The sequence below is a fragment of the Canis lupus genome, chromosome 22 (genome assembly GCF_048164855.1).
Source record: "Canis lupus baileyi chromosome 22, mCanLup2.hap1, whole genome shotgun sequence".
Lineage (NCBI taxonomy): Eukaryota > Metazoa > Chordata > Mammalia > Carnivora > Canidae > Canis > Canis lupus.
Window position 1 is genome coordinate 29,349,121 of NC_132859.1, and position 15,523 is coordinate 29,364,643.

Genomic DNA, 15,523 nt, shown 5'->3' on the forward strand with positions numbered 1-15,523 from the left:
CTTGGTACTCACTTCGTAAAAGGGCTCTGCACACAGGAACTTACTGAATGCTCACAACAGTCTGATTGTGAAGAGGCAAGCCTCCTGAATCCTTTGCCCTTGAAATGTCCCCCTGCCTGGTGTTCATAACACAATTTGAATAGGCCTTGAAATTGTGGGCCTGCAGCCTAAGGCAGGATGTCATCTGGGTGCTCTGAGCAGGGAAATAATGAAAAATAATGTTCAGTTGATGTCACAAGCCATTCACCATTCAGACAGTGATGTTTTTCAGGGTGGACTGAAATGAGTTTGCTTTCTTCTGCTTCAAAACATCCTGGAAATAGCCTGCCTCCTGAATTCTGAGGCTGACTGTGGAGGGTGAAGGTGATGGGTGAGTTAATATTAAAGCTGGCTTTTTCCCTCAACATTTTATTATGGAAAATTTCAAACATACAGAAAAGTTGAAAGAATTGCAGAGTGACCACTCCTATACCCACTACCTAGATTCAATTATTAACATTTTGCTGATTGCTTTATCACCTAATCTGTTCATCTGCTGATTTGCCCATTCACAGATGCATCAGTTCATCTTTTTTTTTTTTTTTAATTTTTAGAAAAATTTTTAGAGAGGGAAGAAGGGGCATAGATAGAGAGATTTTTTTTTTTTTTTTTACTTAAAAAAAATTTTAAATTTATTTTAGAGAGAGAGGGCATGCAGGGGAAGGGTCAGGGGCAGAGGGAAAGAATCCTCAAGCTGACTCCCAGCTGAGTGCACAGCAGGTCATAGGCCTGGATCCCAGCACCCCAAGATCATGACCTGAGCCCAAATCAAGAGTCAGCCATTTAACCTATGAGCCACCCAGGTGCCCCAATTCATTTTATATTTTGACACTGCCCCCTAAATTTTCAGCATGAGCACCATTAACTGGAGTTTAATATTTATGACTTAAAAAAAATACTTGACGGAAATTTATAACCAGTGCACAAATCTCAAGTGGACCATCTCATCAATCTGACAAGCACCTACGCGTGGAACCCAAGCCCCTATCAATATCTGTTAGACTGATCAGTGGATCACAGCCTTTAAGATTCCCATTTGGTGTGGTGAGAATGGCAAAGAGTCTGCAAAACCTCAGCAGAAGTAGGAGAGAGGAATAATGGGAAAGAGAAGCCACACGAGTGACTGTCCTGATGGAACCTGACCAGAGTCTGCCATTTCCCCTCATCAGGCTGGACTCAAGTTGGGAGATGCCGTTTCCCTTTGTGCTATCTCACATCATTGTTTAAATATACAAACTTTTTTTTTTTTCACTTTATTACTCTGCATTAAAAGTCACAAGCACTTCCAGAGAATCTGGAAAAAAAAAAAAAAAAGAAAAAAAAAAGAGAAAATTAACTGGAAAAACGGGATGGCTGGGGAAGTTTCCAGGCAAAAGCACATTCCTTAAGGCATCTCTGGCTGAGAGCTAGAAGGCATGCAAAGAATTTGATAATACGCACATTATGACCCATATTACACAAAATTATGACTCATATTACGAAAGCACAGCACTTGTGAAGGGTCCCGAGAAACAGCGCTGGGTTTTCAAACGCTGTTTCAGAAAGGCCGACCGAGGGTGCACAACTTTCAAATGAAAAACTGGGACGTGCACTCCACCTTCCAAACGCCACCCTCCTCGTTGTCATCAACAATGAAAACGACAGTTTTCGACAACAGTTGAAAACGCTGAGTGGAGGTTTTTAAAATCTTAATTTTTTTTTTTTTTTTAAGTGTGAGGCCAAAAATCAACACTCTTTCTTTTGGAGGCTGCTTACATTTTTTCCCGGTTAACGTGAAGGCTAGCGATACCAACTTTGAAAACTTTGTGACATTATATAAACGAAAATAGCAAAAGGTTATAATCGCACCGCGCAGAGCTGAGCCCCATGAACAAACTTTCGGTGTTCAAACTCTCCTCGCTGCGAACGGTTTTCATTTTGAGAGCGCACTTAGATAACCGTTTTTTTTTTTTTTTTTTAAACAACCAGGGCTTTTAAACAAAAATTACAGAAAGTATTGTCTTTTTTTTTTTTTTTTGTCGTCATCTAGCAGATGGGATCCAAAAATTGCGGTAGGAAGAAACCGTTAATTAAAAAAAAAAAACAAACAAAAACAGTAGCACAGAAAAGTACTTAGAGAGAGAGAGAGAAAACATTACGCCTTCATTTTGGTGAATTAGCAACAAAGAAAAGGATTAGCTTGGACGGGTCCTTTTCAAAAAAATAAATATTTTTTCCCTCCGGCTCCCGCTAGGGCGGAGGAAGTTGTGCCTCGGGTCGGAGAGGGTGGGATGGAGGGAAGGACAAATAGCGGGGAGGCTCGGCCCGGGCGGGGGCGGGGGCGGGGGCGGCTCGCGGGGGGCGGCTCGCGGGGGGCGGGGGGGGCGCAGCCCGCGGCGGCCGGCAGGTGCCTGGGCTCAGCCCCCTACCCCCGCCCTCCCCGGAGCGTGGCCTCGCCCCCTGGCGGGCGAGCGCTAGGTGCCGCGGCGCGGGCGGGGGGCACAGACCCCGCGGGCGGCGCGCTGGAGGCCGGGGTCGGCCGGGCCCCCACCCCCGAGGGCCGGCCCGTCGGCGCGCGCCCAGGAGCATGCCCGCGGCCGCGGCGCGCGGCGGAGCCCCGGGGAGGAGAGCCGCGGGAGGGCGTGTGCGGCGGCGGCGGCGGCGGCGGCGGCGGAGGAGCCGCTAGTCCCTCCCTCCTGGGGGAGCAGCTGCCGCGGCCGCCACCATCAGCGCGCGGGCCGCGGCCGGAGCGAGCCCGGCGAGCGGCGCGCGCGGGGGAGGGCGGGGGCGGGGGCGGGGAGGGGGGTGGGCGGAGGGGGCGGGAGGGCGTGGGGGGAGGGTCTCGCGCTCCCGGCGACCAGAGCCCGAGAGGGAGACCCTGGCGGCGGCGGCGGCGGCGGCGGCGGCGCCTGACACTCTGCGCCTCCTGCCGTGCTCCGGGGCGGCATGTCCGAGGCTGGCGGGGCCGGGCCGGGCGGCGGCGGGGCAGGGGCCGGGGCCGGGGCCGGGGCCGGGGCCGGGGCAGGGGCAGGGGCCGGGCTCGGGGCGCTGCCCCCGCAGCCCCCCGCGCCGCCGCCCGCGCCGCCGCAGGGCTCCCCGTGCTCCGCCGCCGCCGCCGCCGCCGGGGGCTCGGGCGCCTGCGGACCGGCGACGGCAGTGGCGGCGGCGGGCACGGCCGAAGGACCGGGAGGCGGCGGCTCGGCCCGGATCGCCGTGAAGAAGGCGCAGCTGCGCTCGGCTCCGCGGGCCAAGAAACTGGAGAAACTCGGAGTGTACTCCGCCTGCAAGGTAGTGGCCCGCCGCTCCCGGGCCGGGCCGGGCCGCCGCGGGGGGCTGGGGCCTGCCGCGGGGACCCCCGCCCCTCCCCCGCCCCTCCCCTCCCCTCCCCTCCCGCGCGCGCCCCCGCCCCCGCCCCCGCGCCCGCCTCCCGCCCGGGGCCGCTGCACCGCGGAAGTGCTGCTGTCGCCCGCGCCCAATTAGCTGCTTCTCGGACCAGAGTCCCGTGGGGCTGGACGGAGGGGATCACCGCGGTCGGAGCCTTTCATTCTTCCCCTTCGGAAGGAGTTGCCTCTGCGTCTGCGCTCCTGGGCTGCCCTGGGGCTTTGTTGCTCTGTAGGAGCTCGTCGGAGGCACCTTCCCGAGAGCCGAGCGGCGCTGGCTTAGCGGCGAGCGCCCCGGGGCTAAGGAAACCTCTTTTTTGGGGGGGGGGTGGGCGGGGGGATGTGTGCGCCCCGTCTTCGCGCGTCCTCTCCCCGCGCGCCCCGCCGCGAGGAGCCGAGCTGGGTGGAAGGAGTGAGAGCGAAGTCGGCTTCGGGGCTCGGGCGCTGTGCGGATCCGAGGGGCGGGCCGTCGGGGTGGGCCGTCGGGCTGGGAGCCCGGGGCCAGGGTCCGGGAGCTCCCCGCGCCCCAGGCTGAGGGCGGGGGCGCCGCTGCGCGCCGTGACAGCCCCGTCATTATTGTATTATTACTTGTTTAGTTCAAACGCTGTCCCAGCTGCTCGAGGTGTAAACAGGCTTTGGCAAGGTGACAGCCTGCGCGGCGGGCGCTGCTGCTCAGTTTGAGGACGCGCGTTTCTCGCCGCCCCCTTTGCACCGCAGCTCCCGGCCCCCCGCAGCCCCTCGGCCGCAGATCCAGATGTGGGCGCCGGGCTCCCGGGGTGGGAGGATCGCCCGAGGCCGCGGGGCAGGCTGGCCCTGCGCTGTCAGCAGCGGCTTTGTTTTGACAGGGTGACAGCTGAGGGGGGCGGGGACTTGGCCTTGTCAGCTCCTGCGGCCTGTGGCTGAGGCCGGGAAGACACACTCACACACCTCCCTTGTGCATCTCCCGCCTGCTGCAAACAGGGTCAAGTTCCCAGGTTCCAGATTCCCACGGCCAAACTGCATCGACCGCTTCTGGATTTTGACGTAAAGATTGTTCATCCTGCTGGAACCTCTCTCCCTACAGTGATGCCGTTTTCAGTATTTACTGGAGCTTCTCAAGCGCACGGGAATGTCTGTGCTTACTAACTGCCCTTTTCCCCCACACCATTCACATCCTCGTGTGTGGGATGAATGCCCACCGTGTCCCCTACATGGGTGTAATAAATAATTGCTGAAGGAATGTAGTAGGATCTAGCTCTACTGCTTTTCAAACTTTGAGGTGCATAGGGATCACCTGGGGAGCTTTACTTTTTTTTTCTTAAGATTTTATTTATTTCTTCATGAGAGACATAGAGCACGAGAGAGAGGCAGAGACACAGGCAGAGGGAGAAGCAGACTCCATGCGAGGAGCCAGACATGGGACTCGATCCCGGGTCTCCAGAGTCACCACCTGGGCCAAAGGTGGCGCTAAACCTCTGAGCCACCCAGGCTGCTCACCTGGGGAGCTTTAAAATGCAAATTCTGAATCGGTGGATCTGGAGTGGGGCTGAGATTCTGCATCTCGAACAAACTCTCAGATGATGTGATGCCAGTCCAATGACCACGCTCCAAGTAGCAAGTCCCTGGTTCAGACGTGGGCAATGTTTTATTAATCCCTTTTGAATTCAGCCAAGAAAGCAAACTGCCCTCCTCTGAGGGCAATACAGGGTTGGTGTTTATGAAGGACTGCAAAAAAGATAGAGGGGAGGATACTTCTAAGAAAGGTGAAAGGCCACAAGGTGATCATAAGGGGCATAAGGCTAGTGGCAACAAGGCATGGAGTCTAGTAGGCAGATGGGAGAACTGTGCCCAGAATGGAAAACAAGGTCATTTATTTATTGGACTTGACATTCTGCAGCTGGAATGGGTTCATGTAGTAACTGTCAGTTCAGTCACTTTTTATTAGGTTCCCCACACCAACACCTTCTCTCCCAGCAGCCTGCCTTAATATCTGAAAAATTCCCTGAAGTTTTGGTCCCAAGAACCATGAGCCTATGTGATGTGCCCTGCACTGATGTCTTTGATCCTTTCAGATTTCTGAGAGTGAGGTGTAGCACCTTTCCTCAGGTTTGTGACTTGCGTGGTTTCATGTTCACACGCACAAACTTTTAGGAAGGGAAAGCTGCTCATTAAAGGCCTCTCTTTCTGCTCTTGGGAGACTCTGGACATGTCCATTTTTATTTGCTCATTCGTTCAGTAAATATTTAGAGGGGTCACAACTAGGTGCCAGGCATTGTGCTAGATGCTGGGGATGTGACACCCAGAATGTGTTCTTCTGGAGCTGCTGAGCGTATGTGTACGTGTGCATGCACGTGCATGCATTGTTTGGGGCCCGGGGATGTAGGCAGTAGACCGTTTACAATGTTGTTAGAAAACTCTGCTTGCTTAGGATGGTGTTGGAACCCAGAGGTGGGCAGTTCTAGGGCTGGAGCATGGGTGGGGTAGGAATGGCTTCCTGGAGGAAGTGTCAGTGGGTGCTTAGGACTCTTGGCAGTGCAGGGTGGGGTGACGTGAAGCTTCTTGAAGTGGAGAAACTGAAAGCACTTGTGAAAGCTTGGACCTGGGCCAGCAGGAGCTAAAGCTGCATTGGCTGAGGCCACCAGGTTGGGGGGCAATGTGTGTGGCCAAGAGGGCATTGTGGAATCCAGGAATTTTAACGTGGGGAGTAACATTCTCTCAGATTTGCTTTAAAAAAAAAAAAAAAAAACCAAAACCAAAAACAAAAAAACCTCTGTTTGGTTGGGTGTGAGGGGAGTGTGAGAGAGCAGATCTGTGGTTCTTTATCAGCTTGTCTCTATCCTTCATATAAGAAAGCCCCCAAAGGACAGATTCCTCTACCTTTTGTCACTGATGGGCCCCTTGGCAAAGTGGAGGGAGTAGAGAGGTGAGAGAATGAGGAGGAAAGAGAGGAGTAGTTTACTGGGGGTTATTAGAAGAAAAGCAGGTCCCAGACCTGATAAAAGATCTGGCCTTTAAACTTCACAAACGAAACAGGAGGAGGGAGCTAGTTCACAGCCTGGGTGGTATGCCACACCCTGGAGAGAAGAAAAAAGAAGAAACAAACAAACTTGTTTTGCAGGATCTAGAGTAGAGTTCTTTGAACTATGTTCTGGCAAAGGTTGCTTCAGAGAGTCCCTTTGCTTCTGTGTGACACAGCCAGAGTAATCATTAAAAATGTAGATCTGACCACATTATATCTCTACTTGGGTCCCTTAATTTCTCTTTGCTGGAGTCCACAAAGCCCTGCAGGGCCTGACCACTGCTATGTCTGGCCCTTTTTCAGGGCGCTGCATGCATGGTTCCCTTCTACCTCAGGGCCTTTGCACATATTGTCCACTGGAACTGAAAGCTCTTCTCTCAACTCATTTTCACATTAACTCCCAACTCTTCCTGCCACTCTCACATTTCTTGCATTTCCTTTATCTGCTTGACCAGCCTTTCTGTTATAAATTGTTTGGAACCCCCTTGTGCTTGCTTTTCCTTCCCAGTGCTTTTATCCCAAATTTTAATTGTGTGATTATTTGATATGTGTTTGTCTCTGAATAGATTCTAAGTGGTGTGGTTATTGACTTGGGTGAATGAACTGGAGAGAACTGAGGAAAAGGTTAGCTCTTCAGGATAGCGGTAGTGAAATTTGAGCCTGACTGCTTCTTGACAGTCAGGTAGAGGGAATTCTTTCATATAGTGCATTTTTAGGTATCTCACAGGTGTGCACAGGACTGGGTTTTTAGTGTTATTGAAGAAACTTAAGTAAATATATAAGTAGGTCAAATCTCAGTCTCCATGAGTTTAAGTATAATTTATCTACTAAAAAACCCCATTGACTCTTCCTAATGAATAGGCCATTTATACATGCAAGGAAGCAGTAGGGTATAGTGGCCCACAGCATGTGCTTGAGTTCAGACTTCAGGATATCCAGGGGTGTGAGCTTGGACAATGACTTTACCTCAGCCTCCATTTCCTTGTCAATAATGATACTGTCTCATTGCATAACAGGGAGGGTTTAAACTGGGCTAATCTGTATAAGGCATCCAGCTGGGTGTCTGGCCCAGGGTAAGCCCCTACAGCAGCTCGGAGTAGGGAATACACTGTTAATGTGGAAGTCTGGAAAGACCGTGGGATTTAGAGGATCTCAAATCTCAGCTCTGCCACTCGTGTGATCTTGGGCACAAGTCATCCAGTTTTGCTCTGAGCCTTGATGACTTCCTCTATAAAATGGAGACTAAAACTTCAACCTTGAAGTTAAAAGAGAAGAGGTCCTCCAAAGTTCCTGGAACCCAAAAGTGTCGGATTAATGCTGGGTGAATGGAGTTGCTGCATTGTCTGTCAGAGTCAATGGCCAAAGAGCATTTATTCAGAACCCAGTTGCTTTGATTCTGGGCTGACTGCCATACTTGGTGAGTGACACAGGCTATAAAATTAGGCTGCATTTAAAACATAATGGTTTATAATCAAAGTAACACTGATTGTCGAACATACAGAGGCAGAGAAAAAACTCTCCTACGTTGGCCAGGAGCTGGTGAATGGGGCAGGGAGAGCAAGTTCTTAAAGTTGGGGAGAGCCTCCAACACTTTTGCATTTGTTGGTCACTCCTCCAGAGAGCAAATTTCTTTTTCAGCTGTCAATATCTAGAACAGTGGCTCTTACCCAGGAGCTGTTTTGCACGTGCCCCTCCTACCCCCCCTCTCCCGGGGTATTTGGCGATGTCTGGAGGCATTTTTGGTGTCATTGTTAATGTGAGGGAGGAAGTGGTACTGGCAGCTAGTGAGTAGAAGCCCAGGATGTTACTAAGCATCTCACTCTGCACAGGACATACCTGCCCAACAATTATCTGGCCCCAAGTGACAGTAGTGCTGAAGTTGAGAAACCCTGTTTTAGAGGAAAATTGTATTGACCTGTAGTGCCATGAATACATTTGCAGCATAGGAAAAATTAATGCTTTTAAGGCTAATTTGCATAACACTTAAAACCTGAAAATGTCACTGTGAATCATGGGGCATATTTCTAAACAGCTTTATTGTGGTATAATTTGTAGATCGTAAAAGTCACCAGCTGTAAGCGTGCAGTCAGATGCTTTTGAGTAAAAGTATATAGTTATGCCTCCATCACTACAGTTTGGTGTTATAACTCTTCCATTGCCCTAAAAACTTTCCTCCTGCCCTGGGCATCTTTTTAAAGTGATACTTTGTATTAATTCACAGTTTGCAAATGGAAACCAAATTAAAAAATCTTTTTGGAGCTCATTAGATAAGTAGTAATATAAGAAAGCACAAAACATGCAGGGGTGTCGACAAAATGTTTTCTAAGAGTGGTCCTTAGCCACATAACTCTATAGCATAGAATTATGTCTTGCGTGGTGACTTCTCTAAGAGGCGGTATCATGGAGCATGGAGTCAGGCACACATAGGAAAAATATTTCATTTGGCAGGCACAATACAAAAAGCCCAAGAGAAAGATGACCAAAAAAAAAAAAAAAAAACAAAAAAAAACAAAAGAGAAAGATGACCAAATTTAATTGTTTCCTCATAAACTTTCAGGGAAGATGGAAATTCAAGCCTGCAAAGCCTTCAGATTGCAATTTACCGTTTTATGTAACTGAGAAAGTAGTTTATAGGGCAAAAGAGAACAAAAATCTGCTGAGGAGTGTTTTGTTTTAGGAAGCATGTGTTTGCAACTAGCATTTTGTGATGCAGTGCTGGTGTGTTTTTTGATCTCCTTTTCTTTCTTTGTTTCTTTCTTTCTTTCTTTCTTTCTTTCTTTTTTTTTTTTTTTTTTGGTTTGTTTTATTTCTTTAAACCACTGAGCAGATTTAAACTTGGTTACCTGTCCACATAGGCAGGATTTAATTCTGTGTCTATCAGGGAAATCCACAAGTCTAAGCCATCATAGGGAATGTCGAGGGTAAAACAGACATTTCATGTGAGGTACCTTGGAACAATCAGAACATCTGCTTCTCAGATTAAAGATTTGGATACACTGTGCAGTGCCAATAAAACTTGGATGTCCAAGGCTTAGTGGCTTCTGATTTAGTTTGTCCCTCTCTCCAGGAGAGGAAGGTAGTTGTTTAGGAATGGTTGTCAGTGGTTTCTTATTCTTCATGGTTTCCTACTCCTAATCTGCTGCAAACGCAAAGCACCTGTGGCAGGATAGTAGGCGCACTGACTGCCTGGCTACCTGGAGCAAACTTGGAGAACCCTCCTTCTCCCTCCATGCTGGGTGCCTTTGGGCAGCCACTTAACAGCCTTGGGGTTCAGTTTCCTTACTGGTGAAGTGGGAGTCAAGGCACCACCTCATTGACTCGCTGTGAAGATGGAATACGGTAGCATGTATGAAAGGTCTTGGAATACATGTATTCCCACCTATGTCTATTTTTTTTTTTAACATTCTATTTATTTATTCATGAGAGAGAGAGAGAGGAAGAGACATAGGTAGAGGGAGAAGCAGGTTCTCTGTGGGGAGCCCAATGCCGGACTTGATCCTAGGACCCCGGGATCATGCCCTGAGAAAATGGCAGACGCTCAACCACTAAGCCACCCAGGTGTCCCCCCCCCCCCCCACCTATGTTTATTTTAGTTCATTTCTGGAAACCTTCTGTGGGTATCAGCAGTTTTGTGATAGTGTTTTTGCCAGAGTGTTCAGCCTCCTGTCATTTGATCCTTCTACCTGGGGCAAGAAGAGGGTGAGGAAAGTCATTTTACTAGCAGGGAACTGAGACCCAAAGAGGTGAAGCAACTTCCTCAAGCAGCAGTGGTTGCTCAGGGAAGAGCTTGCCCCCAAAGTAGATCTTTCTAGTGCACAATTTTGCATCCCCTTTCCGTAATATGGGGAGTGGAGGGGATGGTGTTCTCGGTGGCTTACCGAGAGGATTTAGTTTCAGGAGTTTGATGGCTCTCATTTGACATTTATTGTTACTCCTATTGTGAGGTATGTTCAAAGGCTTTCCTAGTTCATTGAGACTGTGCAGGCCATAAAGCAAACAAAATAACCATTTTTTATTATGGGCCTAGACAGACAGATGCATGCCCTTGATTGTTTTAAAGCTGACAATCAAGGATGGCCACTATGCTGGCCCATTAGAATTCCTTGTTGAAAGAAGATGAAAGTGATACCTACAGAGGCTGTAGAAGGTGCCAGATATGCCAGAGAGGCAAGGAATTGACTGTCCTGGACATTTAGAAGTCCAAAAACAGCTCTGCAGAAGACTGCACACAGTAGTGTTTCAGCCCAATTCAGAGGAAAGTCATTTTTGTTTAACTTAATTTTATTATGCAGACAGTGAAGTGCTTATGTCATAAGCATATATAGCTTGATGAATTTTTACATAGGCACACAGCCATGCAGCTGCCACTCAGATGAAGCTGAAGGCCGCTTGTGCCTCCTCCCCACCTCGAGTAACCCTTATTCTTTTTTTTTTTTAAAGATTTTATTCATTTATTCATGAGAGACAGAGAGAGAGAGAGAGAGAGAGAGGCAGAGACACAGGCAGAGGGAGAAGCAGGCTCCATGCAGGGAGCCCGATGTGGGACTCGAACCTGGGTATCCAGGATCACGCCCTGGGCTGAAGGCGGCGCTAAACCACTGAGCCACCCTGGCTGCCCCCCTTATTCTTTTAATACTAGAGATTACTTTTGCTTTTCTTAAACTTGACCCAAATGGGATGGTGTGGTATGAATTCTTTTGAACCTGGCTTTTGTCACTCACATGATGTCTGTGAGCTGCATCCCTGTTGTTGCATATAGAAGTAGTTTGTAAAGACACATTTTTTTAAACTAAAACGTTTTAAAAATTGTCAACCATTTTCAGGATGAAAGTCATTGGATGCGGACTTCATAAAATGAATTTTAATTAAATCTTTGGAAGAAAAGATGAGAATTTGATATTTCCGAATTTAGCATATGTGAATGTTTTTGGAATGTAGGGAAGAACCCTTGAAGGCAAGAATGGGACAAGAAACCAAGGAGGGCTGTAGATAAGCTTTGGGATGGAGGTGGGTGCTGGGGGCCTGTGATGTCACAGCTGGTAAAATGTGTAGCCTACATCTTCTCCTCTGGAGTCTGTATTGGTGAGTCTTTACTGGTAAATATCCATGTGAAGAAGCCCTCCTGTCACACATCTTTGGTTCTAGAAGATGTCTAGAATTATATGTTGTATTCTGCAAGCCATGCAGAACCATACGTGTTGGGAGCTGTGGCAGGGTCTCTAGAAGGCTGGCTAGAACCCAGCCAATAAAGCTCCAACACCTCTGTGTTGTGTTATTGGCCTGTGGGATTGAGATGCAGGAAAGAGATCATCCTCCTCGGCCCTCCCCTCATGGCCCTAATCTCCGAAAGTGTGAGGCCACCTCTCTTCAGGAGTGGCAGTGAGGAGCACAGATTACTCTATTACTCAAAACGCAGTTTCAGCATAACAACTCATCCTTGAAAACTCATGTGTGATATGTAAGCTTATTATTTAATAGAATCATATGGACTATCCACTTATGAAGTAATCTGTTGTGTAATTGGTGTATTTAATGCAACAGGATTTTTGTCTTTTTTACTTGGGTGCACATGTACATGGGGGTGTTGTACCTAATGCCATTTATTTATTCTTCATTTATTTCCATGGGTTGCTTTAAATTTCTACTTAAGTAGCTCCTGTCTAAATTCCTTATGATGGTTCATCCCCTTTCATCACAATTGAAATAACATTGAATCCTTATATATTTTTAAAGATTTATTTATTATTTTAGCGAGTGCACATGGAGACAGCGAGCATACACGGGGGAGGGGCAGAGGGAGAAAGAATCTTTTATTTATTTATTTTTTTAAGATTTCATTATTTATTCATGAGAGACACACACACACACAGAGGCAGAGACACAGGCAGAGGGAGAAGCAGGCTCCATGCAGGGAGTCTGATGTGGGACTCGATCCCGGGACTCCAGGATCAGGCCCTGGGCCAAAGGGAGACGCTCAGCCACTGAGCCACTCAGGTGTCCCAGAGAGAGAGAATATTAAGTAGACTCCCTGCTGAGTGTGGAGTCTGATGCTGGGGGGTAAGAGGGTGCTCAATCCCAGGACCCTGAGATCACGACGTGAGCCAAATCCAAGAGTCAGTCACTTTTACCAACTTAGCCATCCAGGTGCCCCTTGAATCTTTGTAATGAATTGTTTTCATCTCTGGCATTTAATTATACATGCTGATACTCCCTGCATTGCACACTTTTTTTTTCTTTAAGATTTTATTTACTTACTTATAAGAAACACACACACAGAGAGGCAGAGACATAGGCAGAGGGAGAAGCAGGCTCCATGCAGGGGAGCCCGATGTGGGACTCGATCCCAGGACTCCAGGATCACACCCCGGGCCGAAGGCGGCACTAAACCACCGAGCTACCCGGGCTGCCTGCACGCTTTTCTTCTCTGGGTATTGACGTGGTATTATTGTCAAGCGTCATTCTGGTCCATTCTCAAATACCAACTTTTCAGAGATGCCTCCCTGTCAAAAAATAGCAGCACCCCATCACTCTGTAAGGTTATTTGTTTTCCTTTACTTCATCTTCAACACTTGGAAATCATATATATATATTATAATATTGTTTCATTTGTGACAATAGAAGTTTCATGAAGCAGAGACTTTGGTTTGCTTTGTATCCCAGGTCTGCTGACTGTGCCTTGTGAATAGTAGGTGCTCAATATGTATTTGTTGAATAAATGAGTAATTTCATATTCACAGTGCATTTCATATTCAGAGGCTTTGTGAGATTGGAAGGAAGATTTAGAGACAAGGTAACTGAGGCTCAGAGAGGTTTAGTAACTTGTCCAAAGCCACGTAGTCCCAGGGGCAGGGCAGCCAGGGCTGAGGCTAGAACAGCATCTTCCCGACTCTGTAGCTAAGTGTGGTTCCCTGTGAGCTTACAACAGACCTGGTGACCTGCAGTACTTGTTTGATGGCCTGGATTTCTCCTACAATATAGAGCAAGGAGGGTCACATCCACTTTTGATCCTTCTCTGAGGGAATGATGTGAACTTCTGACCACTGTTTCCTCTTCTGCAAATTGGAAGTAAATTGGTATCCCTGGGTGGCGCGGCGGTTTAGCGCCTGCCTTTGGTCCAGGGCTTGATCCTGGAGACCTGGGATTGAATCCCACGTCGGGCTCCCAGTGCATGGAGCCTGCTTCTCCCTCTGCCTGTGTCTCTGCCTCTCTCTCTCTCTGTGTGACTATCATAAATTAAAAAAAAAAAAAAAAAAAAATGGAAGTAAATTCTCACAAGGGAGTTGTAAGTATTGTGAGACTAGTGAGTTAAAACCTATGAAGTGAGTAAAGGCTCTTATCATATATTTTAAAAGTCTATATGGTGTTGTGAACTAGAAAAAAAATCACCTACAAAGACATGTTTTCTAACTACTACTTATATTTTGTTGCTTTGCTGCCCACTTAAACTAAAGGTTACCATAGGCTTTCTTTAATTTGTTGTTCTGTTTGTACCCAGAAGCCCAGTCACAAGGCTTATTATTATTTTTTAATCAGGAGATGAATGGGGGTGTCCGGATGGCTCAGCAGTTTATCGCCCGCCTTCGGCCCAGGTCGTGATCCTGGAGTCCCGGGATTGAGTCCCACATTGGGCTCCCTGCGTGGAGCCTGCTTCTCCCTCTGCCTGTATCTCTACTTCTCTCTGTGTGTCTCTCATGAATAAATAAATAAAATAAAATTTAAAAAAAAAAGAATCTGGGGCAGCCCCGGTGGCTTAGCAGTTAAGTGCGGCCTTCAGAGCCTGATCCTGGAGACCTGGGATTGAGTCCCACGTCGGGCTCCCTGCATGGAGCTTGCTTCTCCCTCTGCCTGTGTCTCTGCCTCTCTCTCTCTCTCTCTCTTTCTGTCTCTCTGTGTCTCTCATGAATAAATAAACAAAATCTTTTAAGAAAAAAATCAGGAGATGAATGAATGCATGTATTTTGCACAAAAGTGTGACTAACGTCTCCTAATGATCCATTTGGAGTGATACACTACCTACCCTTAGGAGGAGGCTTTGAGTAACCTCTGCAGTGACCTCAGGGCTGGACATGGTGGGGATGCTTCCATTAGCTCTATACTCTCTGGAAAAGCCCCCATCATTGCATGCTCTTGGCCCGTGCAGGCTCCTGTGGTATGCAGGAGATTCCAGAAGTGCAGGGATGAGACCTGAATCGTATCATAGTGACTGGTGATGGCAGCTCTAATTTGCATTAGCTCTAACGAGCTGGTGTTGAAACCGGATGGCAGGATGCCAAGGAAGCCAAGGTCAGCTTACTTGGAAATAGCAAAGTGAGTCATGTAACCCAGGATTTGCACATACCCAGGACTACCTGACTCACCCTACCTCCAAGGGAACACATCCATGAGTACTGGTTAGGTGCCTGTGTCCAGGCTCTGTCCTGGTGGCGGGTGAGTGACAAAGGGAAGTGCAAGCCATAAGGAGCCCCTCATCTTGCTGGGGAGACAGAGAGGGAAAGAAAAATTCAAGGGAATAATCAAGCATGAAGTCAGCTCAGAGAAAAACAACCATCAGCTGGGGCAGGTGGAAGTGTAGGGGGGAGGCTCAGCCTAGGTGGAGTGAAGGCGAGAAAACAGCAGAGAAGCAGAAGCGAAGGGAGCAAGACGTCAGAGTGGCTTGGAACATGGACCTAGGGAACCGACTGCCTGGGTTTGAATACTGACATGCTGCTTTCTCGCCGTGTGACCATGGGGAGATTACTTACCCTTTACAAGCCTGTGATTTCATAACTGAAAAATGGGAGAGTGTGATATTGTCAACTTTACCCATTCATTCAACAAACTGTTATATCATGTGCCAGGCATTGATTTAGATGCTGGCGATACAGTGACAGATGGGTTTTTACTCTTGCAGAGCTTGCTTCTGGTAGCAGAAGCAGACACAGTAAACAAGAAAATAACAGAAAGTGGTAAATGCCACATGCCACACAGAATGAAAACAGAGAAGTAAATGAGAGTGCCTGGGGAGTCCTTCCAATACGTGCCCAGAAAGGTCTCTCTGTGGATGGGATATGGTCTGGGGCCTGCCTGATAACAAGGAGCCAAGCTACTGGAGGCGGGAGGGTATGTGTGTCTGTTTACGTGTGTCGAG

The 15,523-nt window shown here is 48.4% G+C and overlaps 1 protein-coding gene across 5 annotated transcripts in view; it reads left to right on the forward strand.

Moving 5' to 3' along the window:
* Positions 1-2,949: 2,949 nt before the first annotated feature.
* Positions 2,950-15,523, forward strand: part of KAT2B (lysine acetyltransferase 2B) — a 99,785-nt gene continuing 87,211 nt past the window's right edge. For 3 of the 5 annotated variants that reach the window (XM_072792927.1, XM_072792930.1, XM_072792932.1), the window contains exon 1: positions 7,906-15,495. In XM_072792927.1, the coding sequence (XP_072649028.1) occupies positions 15,346-15,495 (150 nt within the window). In that variant the 5' untranslated portion in view covers positions 7,906-15,345. Of the gene's footprint in view, positions 3,307-4,358; positions 7,814-7,905; positions 15,496-15,523 lie in introns of those variants that run through there. The other 2 variants (XM_072792931.1, XM_072792926.1) reach the window with 2 other exon arrangements.